The 16574-nt window shown below is 41.9% G+C and overlaps 1 protein-coding gene across 1 annotated transcript; it reads right to left on the reverse strand.

The window, feature by feature from the left end:
• Nucleotides 1-805: 805 nt before the first annotated feature.
• Nucleotides 806-16303, reverse strand: tmem229b (transmembrane protein 229B). Its single transcript, XM_072365888.1, has 3 exons — nt 14062-16303; nt 13843-13989; nt 806-4391 (listed from the first exon to the last, which is right to left on the reverse strand). Exon 3 carries the CDS (start codon nt 4334-4336, stop codon nt 3803-3805), a length of 534 nt encoding a protein of 177 aa, XP_072221989.1. The 5' UTR covers nt 4337-4391; nt 13843-13989; nt 14062-16303; the 3' UTR covers nt 806-3802.
• Between the last annotated feature and the right edge of the window lie 271 nt (nt 16304-16574).

The raw sequence follows: 16574 nt of genomic DNA on the forward strand, positions 1-16574 counted from the left end.
CGACAGATCTGGACTGCAGGCAGGTCGCCTTACCTGGACAGAGTCGTGCTCTTGTGATGCGCATAGAATGTGGTTTGGCATCATCTTGCTGAAATGGGAAAGTCTAAATTGCAGTCTATGTTGCTTCTAAATCTAAATTATATCTGCTTATAACATTCATAACAGTGCCTTTACAAATGTGCAAGTTACCCTCTAAGGGACACCTGAACAATGACTTAGAGGGCAGGGCGCCTAAAAGTCAGTGGATAATGCTGTTCCTTCACATAAAAAATTAAGAACAAGTGAAACAACTTTACTGAACTTAAATGACTATTTATTTCGCACATTTATGATTATCCTGATCATTTACTGCAGGTAGTTCCCTTTTGCAATCTATCCTTTGTGCACTTACTTCAAATATGCAAACCAGGAAATGGATTCCGTCTCTTTTCAAAACTGCTAGCTACAAAAGGTATTTTACATCAACTTGTCACTATGTTTGAATGTCCAGCTGGCTTTACCAAATATACGGAACACATAAACGTATCATATACGCAACTGTCTCACTAGCGAGAAATATGTAGATGTGAGAAGGAACATCAGTAATAAGTACTGTGAGACCTTATCAGTGTAAATACATATAAAGAAAGATCTGATTTGCATAAACACACTGGTAGATATATATCAGATACAAAGCAGTGTGTACAAAAAGCAAAAACACTCAAATAGATGGGATATTTTTTTAATATCTGAGGCTTAATATCAACATTATATCAGCCAATTAAAATAAAAAGGCATCCAAACGCATACACACATACTCCCACACTGCACCTTTTATGATTAAATAAACACATTTAATCCCAAAGATTGATCAGTCATCCATGGACATAACTGAAGTGAGTGATATACAGTACAGTCATTGAATTACATTTTCATTTGAAAACGAAAAGAAGTCACCACTGCAGTATATTGGGGCTAGAAATTTGCAGGATAAAATCTGTGTTTGGAGCAGAGCTTTTGGGACATGCACAATCAAAGATAGAAATACCAGAGAGTCGGCTCGGTTTATACATACTGTACATGCACATTCAGAAACTGTGTGACACTCTATTCATACACACCAACTACTCGCTCATGAACATATTGCAGAGAATACACTTGGATTTGCCTGTCATTATGATTTGTATAATCGATATTAGAATTGGATAAAAACATGAGCCCAGAGCCACTTCTCAAAATGTAGATCTTTAAGGAGAAAAGAGCTACTAATTTCCTCTATTGTATTGCTTTTAAACAAAAACACAACTATAAAAAGGAAAAACACCACAGAGGGCAAAAACTCGATATTCGTGCGTTGAGTATCTTATTTTCTTCTCGAAGTTTGATAAAAAAAAAAAGGTCAAAACATCCACTGGGTGGCAGCAATTCATCTGAGATGTTGAACAGCATTTCTGCCTTCTTCACTCCAGACATGAAGAGAGTCGGGGGAGGGGGGGCTCTGCAACTGGAATCTGCTTAGTGGGTTTGAGTCTATTTTAGTCACCTTTTATTATCTTTTGTCTGCAATAAATGCATTAGAATGAATTCTGTCAGCATTTAATCATAATTTAATATCTGCTCCCCGTCCTTTGATACACTGGAGAGCCACATCCACCGGCTCAGGCTGAAAGCATTGGTGTTGGCTCCTGTTTTCACAAAGAGACGAGCATAAACTCCTGGATCGTTCTACTTCTTCCACAGTCGGAACCTCCGGAGCAAGCAATCCATGTGGCACTTGCTTGGAAAGTTCTGGATAATGCCATTATAGTCGAGCCATTATTAGCTGGACTCTGATCATTTCTGTGTGGCAAAGTTTGTTTTTCAGCCTTCTACACCAATTTATTTCCAATCATACCACGTCTTCTGCAGTCTGTTTCAACTGGCAACACCCAGAATAAAAGCATAGGTCAGTCTTTACCGTGGAATACACATCAACCATCACTGACAGATCATTAAAGGAGGAAAAAAATGAGCAGAAAATTCCATTTCGTCTGAAATGTGAGGGACTCTTCCAATAAGTTCCACCCTGATATTTGTTGCATTTTTCTCAGCCTTCACATATCCATCAAACCAAACAAAGAAACAAAAAAGGGAACCTGAAGAGTTTTAAAAATTAACTCAAATGGACATATTGTACCTTGTAAGCATGACGGATATATTTTCAGATCAAAAGTCTAAGGTCTGCAAACCCTAATTCTCCTTCATTTGTCACCTGAATAATATATTAGTAATCAACTAAACTAAACATATTCCAGAGGTAAACTACAGGATTTTTTCAATTGAATGGGAATTAACAATTGTACCTCAGACAAAATCCAAGCACACAGAGCGGATATGCAGTTTTTTTTTTTTTAAACTGCTAAATGGAAATTGCCAAGAAGGTTTCATGCTAATAGACATGACTCATAATCACAACCCTCAACGGAAAGACGTCACAGCAATTGTGCTGAATGAACTGCATTAATTTTAGCGCCCACTCATACAATGATGGTAGAAATGCTGCCACGCAGGTCATCATGACCGGCTCAATGACTGCAGTCAGGGTTCAACATCTGGCTAAAGGACACTTTCACATGCTTTTATGTGGAGAGATCTGACCATCTACTCTGATTACCATCAGACCAGCCCGACCCCCTGAGCTCAATCTCTTCAAACATGCAAACAACTGATTCAGCAGACATATGATATGGCTGTTGAAAGAGCTCTGTAAATATGTATATTATATTGGAAGACAATTTTTTATCATGCATTTATTTTTTTTATTTTTTCTCAGGCATTGGGGCTTATTGTGGCTCACAAAGAGCAGAAAATCATTCCTCCTGGCGCTTTGCTTCTGGCAGACGTTAGAGGTCCAGTGTGCAGAATTAAGTGACATCTGCAGGTTCAAAGCGCACATTGTAACAAAGTGAATAAAAGGAGGATCAACTTCAAAAATGCATATCGAGCAATGTTGACTGATATCTGGCTCGTGTTTGGTTTGTTCTTTCTGGGCTACTGTAGTAACATGGTGCGACATGGACTGGACTTTCAACATAAACTGCTCATTCTAATGCAATGTAAACACAGTTAATTTCATTCTCTACAGATAAAAACATAGTTATGAATGCTATATTGAATGTCAGCCAATAGATCGGAAGAAACTTCAGACACTGGAACTTTATAGAGCCCGTGTAGCTACATTAAAACGATATTGTGAATGTTATTAAATGACATCCTGTTCATTTCAAAAAGGACAGTTCACAACTGCGGCTACTTCATATGAGGATTTTTATGAATTCTGCTGTTTTATAGACCAAGAAAGAAATAAAATCCTGCGCTTGTTACTGAATCAGTTCCTTTACAGAACAAAAACACTAATCTCTGCAACAGTTTTTCTTTTCATCCCAAGCTCTTTGAGGGCTGTGGGATAGGACAGGAGGGATTTTAACTTTAATCCTGGCCATTCAAGGCCCTGATCTTCTTAAGGTCAACCCTGCGTGGAAATGGGTGGGTGCTTTATAACATAAAGCAAAAGCAGCATTATGGATTTACTGTGCCTCCGTTTTAAGAGGCCACAATTTAAACAAAACTGATCTGGGCAGTTGAAGTCCCAGTTAGGCATTTGTTTTCTGGCTGTTCCAATACTCTTTACCCCTGTTTGCACCAGCCCAGTCTTCATGGTTTTTCTCCACCCCATGCCGATAAGTTGGAGAACTGCATATGAAAAGTGGCCAAGGAGGGCCAAGGAGCTGTAATGTGATTGAGCTGGTTAAAGATTGATTAAAGATGGCGCCTGTTCCTCCACTCATTCCCCTTTAAGGTACCCATTTGTTCCTCCGCCTCCGGCATCTGAACGGTGGTTTGACCATCCGTCCTCAGGCCCTTGGTGGAAGCGCAGCCTCAGGGTTTTGCGGATCACCAAACGCTCCACGATGAAGGAGGCGCAGAACCACGGCACGGCGTACTCGGCCGTGATCAATCCCATGAAGTTGTAGCGGAACTCAGAGTAGTCCCAGGGACAGGCGTTGAACTGGCGCAGGAGCAGCCCTGTGCCAAACTCCCACAAGTACGTCCATAACGTGTAGATGATGCAGCGCAGCAGCACCGGGAAGCGGCCCCGCAGCTTAATGTACATCCGCTCCACGATGAGAATGCAGGTGCCATAGATGAAGAGAGCCCACACGCTAGTCACACCAGGAAACTTCCAGTTGCAGTTAACCACAAACTCCCAGGCTGCAGTGAACATTACTTCGCAGAAGTAGCCATGAATGGCATAGAGGTACCAGCGTGAGAGTGCTGTGAGAGGAACAGGCGCCTCTGAGGTTTCCAAGGCCACCATCACTCCTTCTCTGGCTTTCACACAGATGTTCTGACGACAGTAAGAAGATGCAGATCTAAAGAGAGAACAGAGAAACATAGATGTCAACTCTTGCAACTTTATAATTATAATACTTAAGATTCAATCAAACTCGTGCATAATCATCTGTTAGTTACACTCTCTTAATCCTGGGAGGGTATTTGAACTCATCCCAGCAGACACTCGATGAAGGGCAAAGCATGCTGTTGCAGAATTAACACAAAGAGACAGCAAGATATGCTCTTGCACGTACAGACATATTAGAGGCAGCGGTTCACCTAAAATAATATGTTGTTTGACTGTGTCAGGAAGTGAAAGAACACCCAGAGAGAAAGCCAGTGAAACGATGCCAGCTCCACTAAAGACAGATCCCAGCCGATCAGCAGGTTCAAACACAAAGCTACTATTTTGTTCTACTATTATCATTCATTGTATTTAGTACTTTCAGGGTTTAGAGATGGCAGTTTACATATGAGGGATTCAACACTGCCTCACTTTTAAAACATCAATCGGATATAACATTGCAGATTCTGCTGTACAGCCACATACCTGAAGGAGGCAGGGATTGTGCTCTTCCCATGTACAACCCAATCTCACGCTGTCAATATCCCTTAGAGAAATTAATACATTTGTTCTTTACTCTAAACAAGTTAAAGTGGCTGCTCAGAAAGTGTTTTCTGCCTCCAAAGTTCTGGGGCCTGCAGCGTTGAACTGAACTCGTTTTCTCCAGGAGCAGCATTCTGGCCAAATCCGCGTGGGCTGAAATCTTGAGGATTACGCATTTAATTGCGTATAGTTAAGTCATAGTTCACTTAAGTGAAAGTTAAAGTAAGGTCAAGGCAATAAAACACGACTGACATCATAAAGATTTAAGCAACAAAGCACTTAAACTCTATGGCCATCCCTCAGTTGATGCTATTTACTGACTAAGTGAGGGGGTTTCTTATGTAAGGTATAGCTTTGTCATCTGACTGCCTACATCATGTGCTCTTTTTCCAGCTCCTGCAGCTCAACACACACTTTGTGCTTTGGTATCAGGTATCAGAAGGCCCACACAGGGTTCAATCCTTCTGCTACTCCGAAAACTCCGAAGACAAACCGCATTACACCTACACATTCAAATACTATAGACTATATACCTGCCTCTAGAGGAAACTGTGTCACATTTTCAACAAGCCCTTTAAAATACTAGCTCAGAGAAAGGTTAGGAGTACAACAGCATGTTTGAAGAACAAAAGCTGATATTTTTTTTTTCCCTGTAATTGTCTTCAAAGATTGGCTAGGGCCAAGAGAAAGTCCATGGGGATTAGCACATTTATGCCAAACAAGGAACAAGGGTTTCATGTGTGGAACTGGGCCACAGCAATGGACCAACTGACCTCCCTAAACCCCTTAGTCCATCTATTCACTGGCTTCATGGGAAACTCTGCTCCTCTGTTAAAGTAGGACTGGGTCAAACAGGATTTTTCAAATACTCTCACAGTATTTGAGAGTAACGCCTCTAACTTGTTTTCGATGTAAATGGATTTACTACATTTTAATACATTTAAAGATTAGCTGCCCGCTACTGTAAAGCATGTTAAACTGACGCTTACCATTGACTTTAATGGCTGAACGTGTAAATTAAACCCAGTTTATTTTAGAGCTTCAAAGAAAAGTCAATAAAGTGAAAAATAACCAGAAACTAATCTGTTAACAACCTAATTATTCTAGTCATTCTCCAAGTTTTTCCACATTCTTAGGATTCATTTTCTGACCTTAGGATTCATTTTCTTTGCTCCAAGCTCAAGAAAAGTTCTTAGGCAACAGGCAGAACCTCACATTGCCCACTGTGTGCTCATTGGTGAGAGTGTGTGTATGCTAAAGTGCAACATGTATACCCGTAAAGCATTGTTTGAACAGGGTACTTTGGCTTTTACCATAAATCCCTTTTAGGGGCTGAAGACTTGAAGACTGCAGCATAAATTCAGTCCATTTGGCATTTAAATGGCTACTGGCTCTTTCCATTCAGACATGAGAGTAGTATTGATCCTCTACAGTGTAATCTATCAGCATAAGATTGTATTTTAAGAAGTAACTGACAACCAGAGAGCATTTGTCTGCTGTAGTCAGGGTAGTCATGGCTTTGTTGTAACAAAGCTCATGTATGTTAGCTATGTTAGCTAAAATATGTTCTGCTAATTTTAGTCAAGTCCATGTTTGTTCCACTAGGTTTACAGGTCACTTGTTCAAGTAGCATTTTTCTTTTAGATTAGATAAGCTCTGACATCATAAATTCAGTGGCTTGCTGGATTGATGACAAAACCCAATAGTACCAAAGACAGGTGAAGGTATAGTGATGGGCTGCTCTTTAGAGAATGTGGGTTTAAGAATCAGAAATTTGTCTGCCAAGAAAACCAGTTTCTGCAGAGAATTACCCTCTGCCACATAGTCTTTTTGTAATGTAATGTTAACGAGTAAAGGTTTTGCCTACATCTTAGTAGTTTAACGGGGTTATTCGGTTTGGAAATGTAATTAGGAAGATTACTAGAGATTAAATACAGAAGAGGCAGCTTTTAATACCTGTTGTATGTAAACAGCAACGTGATTACTGTAAGATTACAGCAACTTAAATCATTCCACTGTTAGACACTAATTCAGAACACAGCAATACACCATTAAAACAGATTAGATGTTTACAGTAGATGAACTGTAAATGTACAACAGTAAAACTCCTACACATATTTAACTTTTTCTGTTTTGTTTTTTTTTGTAGCATGAAAGGGAATTTAACAAAACATAAAAAAAAACGCATGCATTTGAACTAACAATGAGTATTTCCCCTGAATCAAACCACTGATGCAACGGATCAAAGCACCCTTTTGCCACTACGCACTGCTCCTCGTGCCACCCTGTTCCACCTTTCATCCTGGAGTCACATGCCTTTGTTGTTTTTCCTCATTTCGTCTTCACACCATTTTATTCAGCAACTACACGCCCACAAGTCTCTGAATGAATAGGATTTCGACTGTATTATCAATCTGTCTAACACTCAACCTCCAGCCAAAAGCACAAGATATGCTCCGGGGCGGAAGAAGAGGTGTGACATTAGCCCCGGTGAGGTACAACACAGACCAGTCTTTATGTGTTTAGTCTGGAAACTGTGCAACACCAATCGTTGTTCGGCACATTCCTGCCTGAAACTGCCCTGGAGCGCCGGACCATACCGTCCAGCTTTACAATACCACATCGTGCGCCAGGAAACTAGATAACAACACACTTTCACTCACAGAAAATGTCAGATGCAGCCCAGACACCCACAATAACGCCATCAGAGGAGATTAGGGAAAAGAGATAAAGTGTACGAGCACGAATAAACATCAAATTGGATTTTACTGCTGGAGAGCAAGAGGGATTTAGGCCTGATTGTATGATGATTGCATTTGTGAAAAAACAATACAGCCACGATCATTTCTTCCTTTGCTCTGCGGTGGAAGCTGCAGGTGAATCTTATAACAAAGTTAAAAAAATGGATTTACTCCAGATATTTACTTTTGTTCTCCCATCGCGACTAAATAAAAATACACATTACAACAGCAAAGTGTTCATCCTTATTGTGCCATTTATCAGTGGCAGTGTGGTGGTGCCTGGAGAGCTGGCTTTACTCTTAATTTCTACCCCATTTTTTTATTTAAGTAGGCCATCCAGCTAGGATAAACACCCTATGGCAACACTTTGGCTGTCAATTTAGAATCACCAATTACCCCAACATGTGTTTTGGACTGTGCAAGGAAGTCACAGTACTGAGGGAGAACATGCAATATCAACACAGAAAGGCCCGAGCCTGCTTTAAAAAGCAGGGCTGCAAGAGTGAGAGTGACACTTTTATAGTTGGGATAGTCCTTTTTAGTTGGGATAGTCCTTTATAGTTGGGATAGTCCTTTATAGTTGGGATAGTCCTGCAGAAACCAGGAGAACGTGTTGATTAAGTTTATATCGTAGGATTTAAGAACTGCAACGTAAGTTCAAATCAGGGTGAATCTATTAACAATCTCAAAGATATTGTGGGATTTGCACACTTTTATCACATTGTCAGCCACAATTCTGTCATAGCTGATAATGCTTCGTTTCCACACAAATGTGTGTTCATGTCATCCAGACGTTCCAAAGGGAATAGCCATAATCTGCAAAAAGTGCGAAACTGAACCTTTCGTTTTGACCTCGAATACATAAAAAATAAAAAAATAAATAAATAAATCAGAACGTTTGCAGACCACCTGACTGCAATGTTAGTGTGTTTGGTTCATGATTCCATATGAAATATAGACTATGCCCCCAAGTGTGTCAGAACTGTTTCATTTCAAATGAACGGAAACTTCCCCGCAGTAATGACAGGGGAGTTCATGTTCACAGTATCTTTTTGTGACTACTTCACTGCAAGACCCAGCTGGATATTGTGGACAGTAGCCCAGATAAGGTATAGTCCATACAAAGTGGCAGTTTTTTCACAAAGATGCTTTACAGTTCAGAAAAACCTAACAGCACCCATGTAACTTGCCTGTTTGTCAATGTTCTTTTCAACAGGTCACAGAGGTTTCGCCAGAAACTCCAAACAATATTTGACTTTGAATAACAACTACGAGGTTCACTGTCATCTCTGAACACACTTGACTTTGTAATCTGACCTTTTTCGGTTTCTCTTTCTTTGCACATTTTAGTTTTTTAAGCGGGCGTTAGACAGCTGACCGGAAATTAGGGGATAGATAGTGATCACGACATTGATAAAGATCCCCAGTTGGACTCACATTGGGGTTTCTTTGATAATCACAACGGGGTATCGTGACAAGCATATCAAAAGTCAAAGATAACAGGACCCTTAATCTTATTCATGCAGGTCTATTGATTTGTTGCCTCAGCATCAGACAGTTCACACACAGCATGGTGCTCTATTCTGCTGTTGTTGCAGCTGTTGAAGGATCTCCCCCACCACCTCTCTCATCAGTCCCAAGTATTGATCAGCATGGCTCCTGCCAGCTCCTGCTTCACCAGTGCACTCTATCGAACAGTTTGATGGTGATCAGAACAGGAGGCTTGAGAGAGCGGCCTGCACTGTAAATCTAAAGATGATGACACAAAACAGGCAGGGCTGAGCTGATAGAAGAGGGAGTGTGACCACAGAGCACCAGAGATTTGTCTGTGGACACGGCTGGCAGACACTGGCTCTGTGCTTTTAGAATGAAACAGAGCAAATGTGAACAACAAAAAGAGTAAAGAACACACACTGATGAGTAAGGTAAGGTTAAAAAAAAGAAAGGAAACTCTGACATTGTGATTTTATCAGACACAGAGGAAGGACTTCACGGCACAACATAATTCTAATTTATGTGTCTGTGCCTGTGGCACAGAGCCCTGGTCCATGCAGACTTTTAGAAGGTCACTTTGGGAGGCTGCAGCGTAGCATATAGAAGAAGAAAAAAAAAGAACAGCAGGATCCAATGCAGCTAAAAGCCGCTGATCAAGGTGACCTCGCCACCACCTCATCTCCTGTGACAGAAACATTGAGCCATGCATTAGCAAATAACATGCACTTGGAGTTATGATGAAAATGTACTGTACAGTACATTTAAGGCTTATATCTCTGCTCTCAGAGTAATGTAACATGGAAGCAATGACAGCAGTTAGCTGGCAACATTTCCCACTGGTGTTAGAATAACTTATCAAAAGGACAAAGTCCTGACTTGCCTCTGTTTGAAATCAGAAAAAAAAGATTAAAAAAATATTTATATTTATGCTGAGGTAACATTATTGATTTTAAAAAGCTATCAATTATGCTGTCCAATTGCTGTGGCTTATTAAGTCGCCCCTTATTGAACCCGAATAAACTTTGCTTCTTTGCGAGCAAGTGACTGCGTCGTTGATGAAAGGCGTGTTAAGGGAGAGGTGGAGCAGGACAGCACAAAATAATGGGATCCCGATCAATTGCAAACACCGGTCGATTACCCCTGAAACCACAAGCTGGCACTCACCCTAAGCAGCATCACAGCTTCCCTCCCACCTGCCTTTGACCAACAAGACCTGCAACACCACGTGAGACCAAAATATTCAGTTAGCAGTTAATCGTGTTGAGCTTGTTGGTACGAACAAATGGAACAGAGTTTCAGAATCCTAAACTGCACTCCAGTTAAGTCAACCAGGTTTCTACAGTAGCCCAGAATGGACAAATCAAACCAACTTCTTTTACGCCTTTGGAAGGAGAATGTAAGGCCTAAGTAAATCTTTTACAAACCTCTATACTGTGTCCAAATACTGCATGTTCAAATGATTTAACTAGTCTAAAGGTAAGAAACATAAGTCTGAATCTCACAAACGGCACCTTCAACAGAGCACTACAACCAGCTGAGGTTCTGTTACAATCTTACGTTCATTTCCAGTGTTTCTGATTATGAGACAGCTTCTTCTTTCCCTGCTCCAATAAGCCATAGTTCAAATATGCAAACAGGCAATCTCTCGGTTCGATTGTCTCCTTGATCAAGCTTTCATCTGGGAACACTTGTGTCTTCAAGGTGCTTTTTAGATTCTGAAACACGTTTGATATCGCTCAGTGTCAAGCAAAAATATCTGGGGATCACAAAGCCAGTATGGTCTCTGATAGAGCTGGAAAAGACGCCATAAGGGTTGACGCTAAAAGTCTGGATGCAGCAGAGCCCACAGAGTCTTGTGTAACTTTACAGTCGGTATCCTCTTTATATCTGCAAGGTGAAAGCCTGAACGAGATAAGCAGAACGGTGGGGGAGGAGGGATCTCTGTAAACAGAAAGGTAGGAGCTGCTCACTGGGGGGGTTCATATCTAAAAACGCTGTATTGATTTAGAAGAAATCAGATCTGAAGCCATCAGAGGGTTTCTAACTCCTCCAGTATCAAAGATGCTTCTGTGAAACCTTTCATATTACCCAATAAGTTGTTTAAAAAAAAAAAGCAGCAGTGTCATTCTTCACTAATTTTTTCAGCGACACATCATTAAAGATACTGGATCTGAGGTGGGATGACATGTCTATAAGGATGTGTCAAACTCTAGTCTGAGTAAATAGATTAATCTACTTAAAAGGGCATGATGTTGACATTCCAAATAGTGGGTCTCCAAAAAGCCTCGAGCTTTAAGAAGTCAACCGAGTAATAATGTCTTTGGTAAAAATAATTCTGCAGCATTCCAATTAGCACCATCAGTGACCTCACAAGGGATTGCTGCACATAAACAGAATTACTTATTTGTAGATATCACAAACCTATTAGTATTTCTATCATTTTATCTCTTAATGACATTAGGATCATTTAGACGTGGTAGGAGACCCCTGCACAGATTCTCGTGGAAGCCAGTCACACAGTGTATTGCGTATCACTCCTCAGGGTCACATGCAAAGACGGGCACGCTGTCGGAAAACATTTGTAGAGCTCTCCACGCGAAAAGTGACAGAAATAGCTGAGGAGCGTCAAGAATGAAACTGGAGCGCCTGAGAGAGGACTTCAAACCCTTACTCCTTTCTCACTACTGTGCGGCTGGGATTTCCTAAGCTCTCCGACTATCCAGCAAGTGGTTTATTAATCGGCCATATTTGCTTCCATAACATATAAATAAATCCCGGTTACATTTACCTTGAAGTTATACTGACTGGTGCTGCAGTGACAGTTGTGTGCAGTCATCCTGAGTGCTAGAAGGAGCTCGGCTGCATGCTCAGACTCTTAATCTTTCCTGTCGAGTTGATCTCGCCAGCAGGGGAAATCTGAGGTGCCTCTTCTTCCCTGGAAGTTATTGTCTCTCCTCTGTCCTACCTGTCAGCTGGCCCATCTATTTCCCTCCTTATTGTGCAGTAAACACACCTTTATGTACACGGACCTCTCTTCTCTTCCTTCCAACTCTCACTTACTCATACCCTTTACAGATCTTGATCTCGCTGCAGGCTCTAAGAAACTGCAGCCAAGTCCTCGGTCCTGAATTGGACACGGGTCGTGGCCCGTAGATTAGAAATCTCAGTGCAACCGCAGAGAAAGCCGGGATTCATCGAGACGGTCATTGCAGTGATATGAAAAGAAACGCCTCTAATGGAGGGATGCATACAGATGTTTACCGGCTGTCAGACAAAGAAGCCATATAATCGATGGCTGACAATGCATAATTGATGCTGGCTGAGCTGCAAAGGTTTTTAACGGGAAAATGATCTATGGAAAACAATGGAGGCACAGAGCTGAGATGCCATAATGAACTAAATGAGACACCGAGCCTTTTTCACTTTCACTTGACTTTAGACTTTTTGCTTGTTTTATTACAATAAGTCTATGGAAAGAAGTGAGATCTAGATATGTAATTTGCAGAACATTTAATAGCTGAAAAAAAGAAAAACAAACTGCCTTTTGCCAGCCAGGTTGTTTGTCCGAACTGATCTTTAAAGCAATCATCCCCAGTTTTGTGAATGTTTCTATAATCTGAATATATACACCTTTTATCTTTTAATCTGATTTGTCACCAAATAGCTAAACATGTAGATGTGTGTCCACTCAACCGAGGAATGTTATTCCTTTTCAGCAGCGTTTCTATTATGGGGTCATTTTGGGATCCCTTGCTGTGAAGGCCGTTGCGTAGGTTATAAATAGACAGAGTGGGGATATAGGCTAGAGAGGCGGCTGGAGGGATTATCTCACCCCCAAATGGTGATGAACCGCTGCCTTTATATGGCATGAGTCGAAGAGAGGATTTTAGATATCAACCAAGCTCCAGTGTGACACCAAGTTTCCGCAAAACGCATATGCAGGAAGGGATCGGCTCTCCACCAACTCCGCTAGTTGTAATTGCGCTGGATGGCCAGTCATCCTGTGCTGTCCCAGGAAAGTCGGGGCCAGTGCGCAGGCCCGGCTGCTGGGACTCCGCCGCAGCATCAAGCAGCCTGAGCAGTGCGACAAGGCTATCCTTCACAAATTATAACTCGAGGCAGCGGGGTGTGTGTGCGTATATGTGTGTGTTTGTGGAGGGGGGAGCGTGGGGAAATCACCAAAATTTAAAGCGTGGGGAGAGGCTTTTGAAACTCTAAAGTGTTTCTCAGAATACTCACAGTAATCAGATACACACTGACGGACCAGTTACCACATTTAATCTTACCTTGCCGGTTATCCATATTTTAACAGGTGCAGCAGCGCGAGTGTGCACGAAACGCGCAGAATAAAGAGGAGCGGTGCGCGTTTTCAAACTAAAGCTACACCTGCTTTTTTTTTGGATGGATTCGAAACAGCTGATAAACTTGAGCAATCTCTCATACAGAGTAACGGGACGGCACCCTCGTTTAAGATAAGGAAATCCTGAAACGCCCCTTTTTTTTTTCTTTTTCCCCAAACATGTTACACTACGCCGACATTCCCCTTAAATCCTCACGTTGACTACATGTCCGCGAGCAGCCAACTCTAACAGACCGACATGAATCATCCTCAGTGCGGCTTTTTTTCCTTTTTAAATGTATTTTTACCTTCAGGCTGAGCTCTGCGGTGTCTGCCACGGCGCACAGGCCGGCGGATCCGACGCATCCCTCGGTGATGATATCCTGGATGACTCGGTGACCCGTCTGCTGCTCGTCCACTGTCCCCGGCTTCTCCTCCGCGGAGTCACTAATCTCCTATGGAAATTCACACATTTTACTTGACTGCAGCAGCGGCGGCACTAGCGGCACATGCTCAGACAGACTCACGCTGCTCTTGCATCTTTGGTTAACCATTTCGTCGCCGCAGCTCAGCGCGCAGACATCCAGATTGTTGCAGGGCTCCGACTCGCGTCATCCAGTCCAGTTGATGCTCAGAAAACATCCGCCAAACAACCGCTGCTGTTTCTCCTCCCTGCCGGGACTTTTGATGTCAAACTTTCAAAGATCTGACGGGAATGCGCGTGCAGGCTTAGGAATGGCTTCTCTTTATTATGTGGTTCCCTCTTTTTTTTCGGGGGATAGTCGATATGACGACACAATAACCGAAGCATGCATGAAAGGTTCTTCCTCACTACTTAAACCAGAATCCTCTGCAGGTAATGACTGCAGTCATGATTCAAATTAGGAGAAAGGTGATTTCTCTGCTTTGCAAGGCCTTTAATACAGATGCCTTCAGTCGTTGGTTTGCTTCTTTTTGCTTTTAATAAATTGCAGGCAGCATAACTTGGATGAGATCCTGTGATCGACTCAGACATTACAGAACATCCACCTTCTTTACCAATAACTCCTGAGATGCTTTCTGTGTTTTGGGTCTTTTTTTAAAGCAGTATCCTGACCTTTACAGGGGGCAGCTAAGGAAGCCAATTACATGAATGAATGAAGCTCATGCACAGCCCAAAAGACTGCAGCTGCAAGGCTAGCAGGGACACAGGAGTGCGTACCAATCCAGTCAGCTTTACATTCGGCTGAATACGAGCAGACTTTTTGTACAGGCGCTTTAAAACTGATGCGAGCATCATTTGCTCTGCGAGGTTCATCGCATAATACGGTTCTCTTTGCAAAAGCCACTCCTCATTCCCTTAGAGAGCAGGAAACGGGTGCAGCAAAATCATATGTAAATACAGTATAGAAGGCAAACACCGTTTGTCCAATTCTAATAAACCCTTCACCTTTACGTCGTCTTTGGCATTTTTCATAGATGCAACTGAAGAAATGGACAAATGATGCGTCTTTGTGACAGGCTGCTAGTAACAAAGTGCCTAAACACACAAGTTGTCGGTGATGTGTAGATCCCACAGCGGTTGATCTGTTGAGTTAGGTGCCTCTTTTTATGCCTGAATGATTCATAGATCATTGTAAGTAGCTTTTTTTGCTTAAGGACACGGTTTGGCTCTTTTGGTGGGAAAATCAAAAGAAAATAAGGCGTGGCTCAAGACTTTTGCACGGCACCGCAGCTCTGTGTTGATGTTGTTGTGAAGAGGCACGTCTCCAACATAAAAGGGTTTTGCATTCTACCCAATAGCTGAAGTATAGAGAGGGGGAACCTTTATTAAGCAGGTTGATTATCCTGTGCAGCTGCTCGATTTGGTTGGCTTGTTTTGTTAAACGTCTGCGTAAAATGTGTGTGCCCAGATATATGCGACAACCAGTCCAAGGTCACCTCATGAAGGATTTCTGGTAACAATCCCGCACCTCCCGGCACGACTGGGTATGCAACAGCAAAAGCGATATCGTAAGAAATTATTACACCAGACTGTTTAATGTACTAAAGGAGGTAACTGAAATATTGACATCCCTTCTAAGCAGTCTTCCTATAATAAGATCAATGAAAAACATTCATCTTTGTAATGTTATACGTATGCTTGGGGACATAACCGGAGATGATTTTAACTGCACATTAATGACGGATGCAAACGCATCATTCTCCACAAGGCCTCATAGAGACAGTAAGAAAGCTTGTTCAAAATCATCATGACGCCAGTCCGTATTGACCTCTTCCTGTATGTCCTGAGCGCACTGAAACAGACCCATTCCTCCAAGATGAGTACCAGCTGAGCCCGCAGGCACTACAAATATGGAGTTTCTTCAATGGACAAAGCACCCCAGAAGCACCCCAAAGATTTAAAAAACAAGGTCTTTCTACCTTTCAGCAGCACTGGAACATCATTAAAAGTCCACAGAGGACTGCTGTTCACAAAGAATACTCAGACAGCTTGAGAGGATCTCCAAGGAGAGCTACCCAAAGAGGTGGAGAAAGTTGGTGAAGGCAAATCCAAGATGGCTTAAAGCCATTGTTAAAGAGGGTTTAACCTGATAAAGTAAGAAAGAAACGTCTTGTAGTAAAAATCCTACTATAGTTAAGACACATTATTAGTAAATTAATCAATGAAATGAATGAATGGATGGATGAAAGAACTCATACTAAAGTCTTATTGTTGTGATCAATGAAGCTGGAGCACAACTATCGCATACCAAGCTGCAACTAACGAATCATTTGGTTGCTCCTCAAAGCATTTCGACGTTCACTTTGACTTAAATCTAACAACCTTTTTTCACGGCAGGTGTAACATCACAAGCCGCGTGTTCCGTGAGCTTTTGAAGCGTTTCCATTTAGTCTCCGACCTAAATCCGTCCCCACAGGTTTGCGGCGTGTGTTGACGTACCTAAAAATTGGTACAAATGCAGGCTTCCAAATGCTGTGAATTCCAGCTCTCCACGGATGTATTTAGTAGAATCCAATGTCAAAACTTTGTTTCATGAATGCAGCGTTTACACAAGGC

This window comes from Leuresthes tenuis, unplaced genomic scaffold (assembly GCF_036924035.1).
Source record: "Leuresthes tenuis unplaced genomic scaffold, fLeuTen1.0.hap1 SCAF_15, whole genome shotgun sequence".
Taxonomy (NCBI): Eukaryota; Metazoa; Chordata; class Actinopteri; order Atheriniformes; family Atherinopsidae; genus Leuresthes; species Leuresthes tenuis.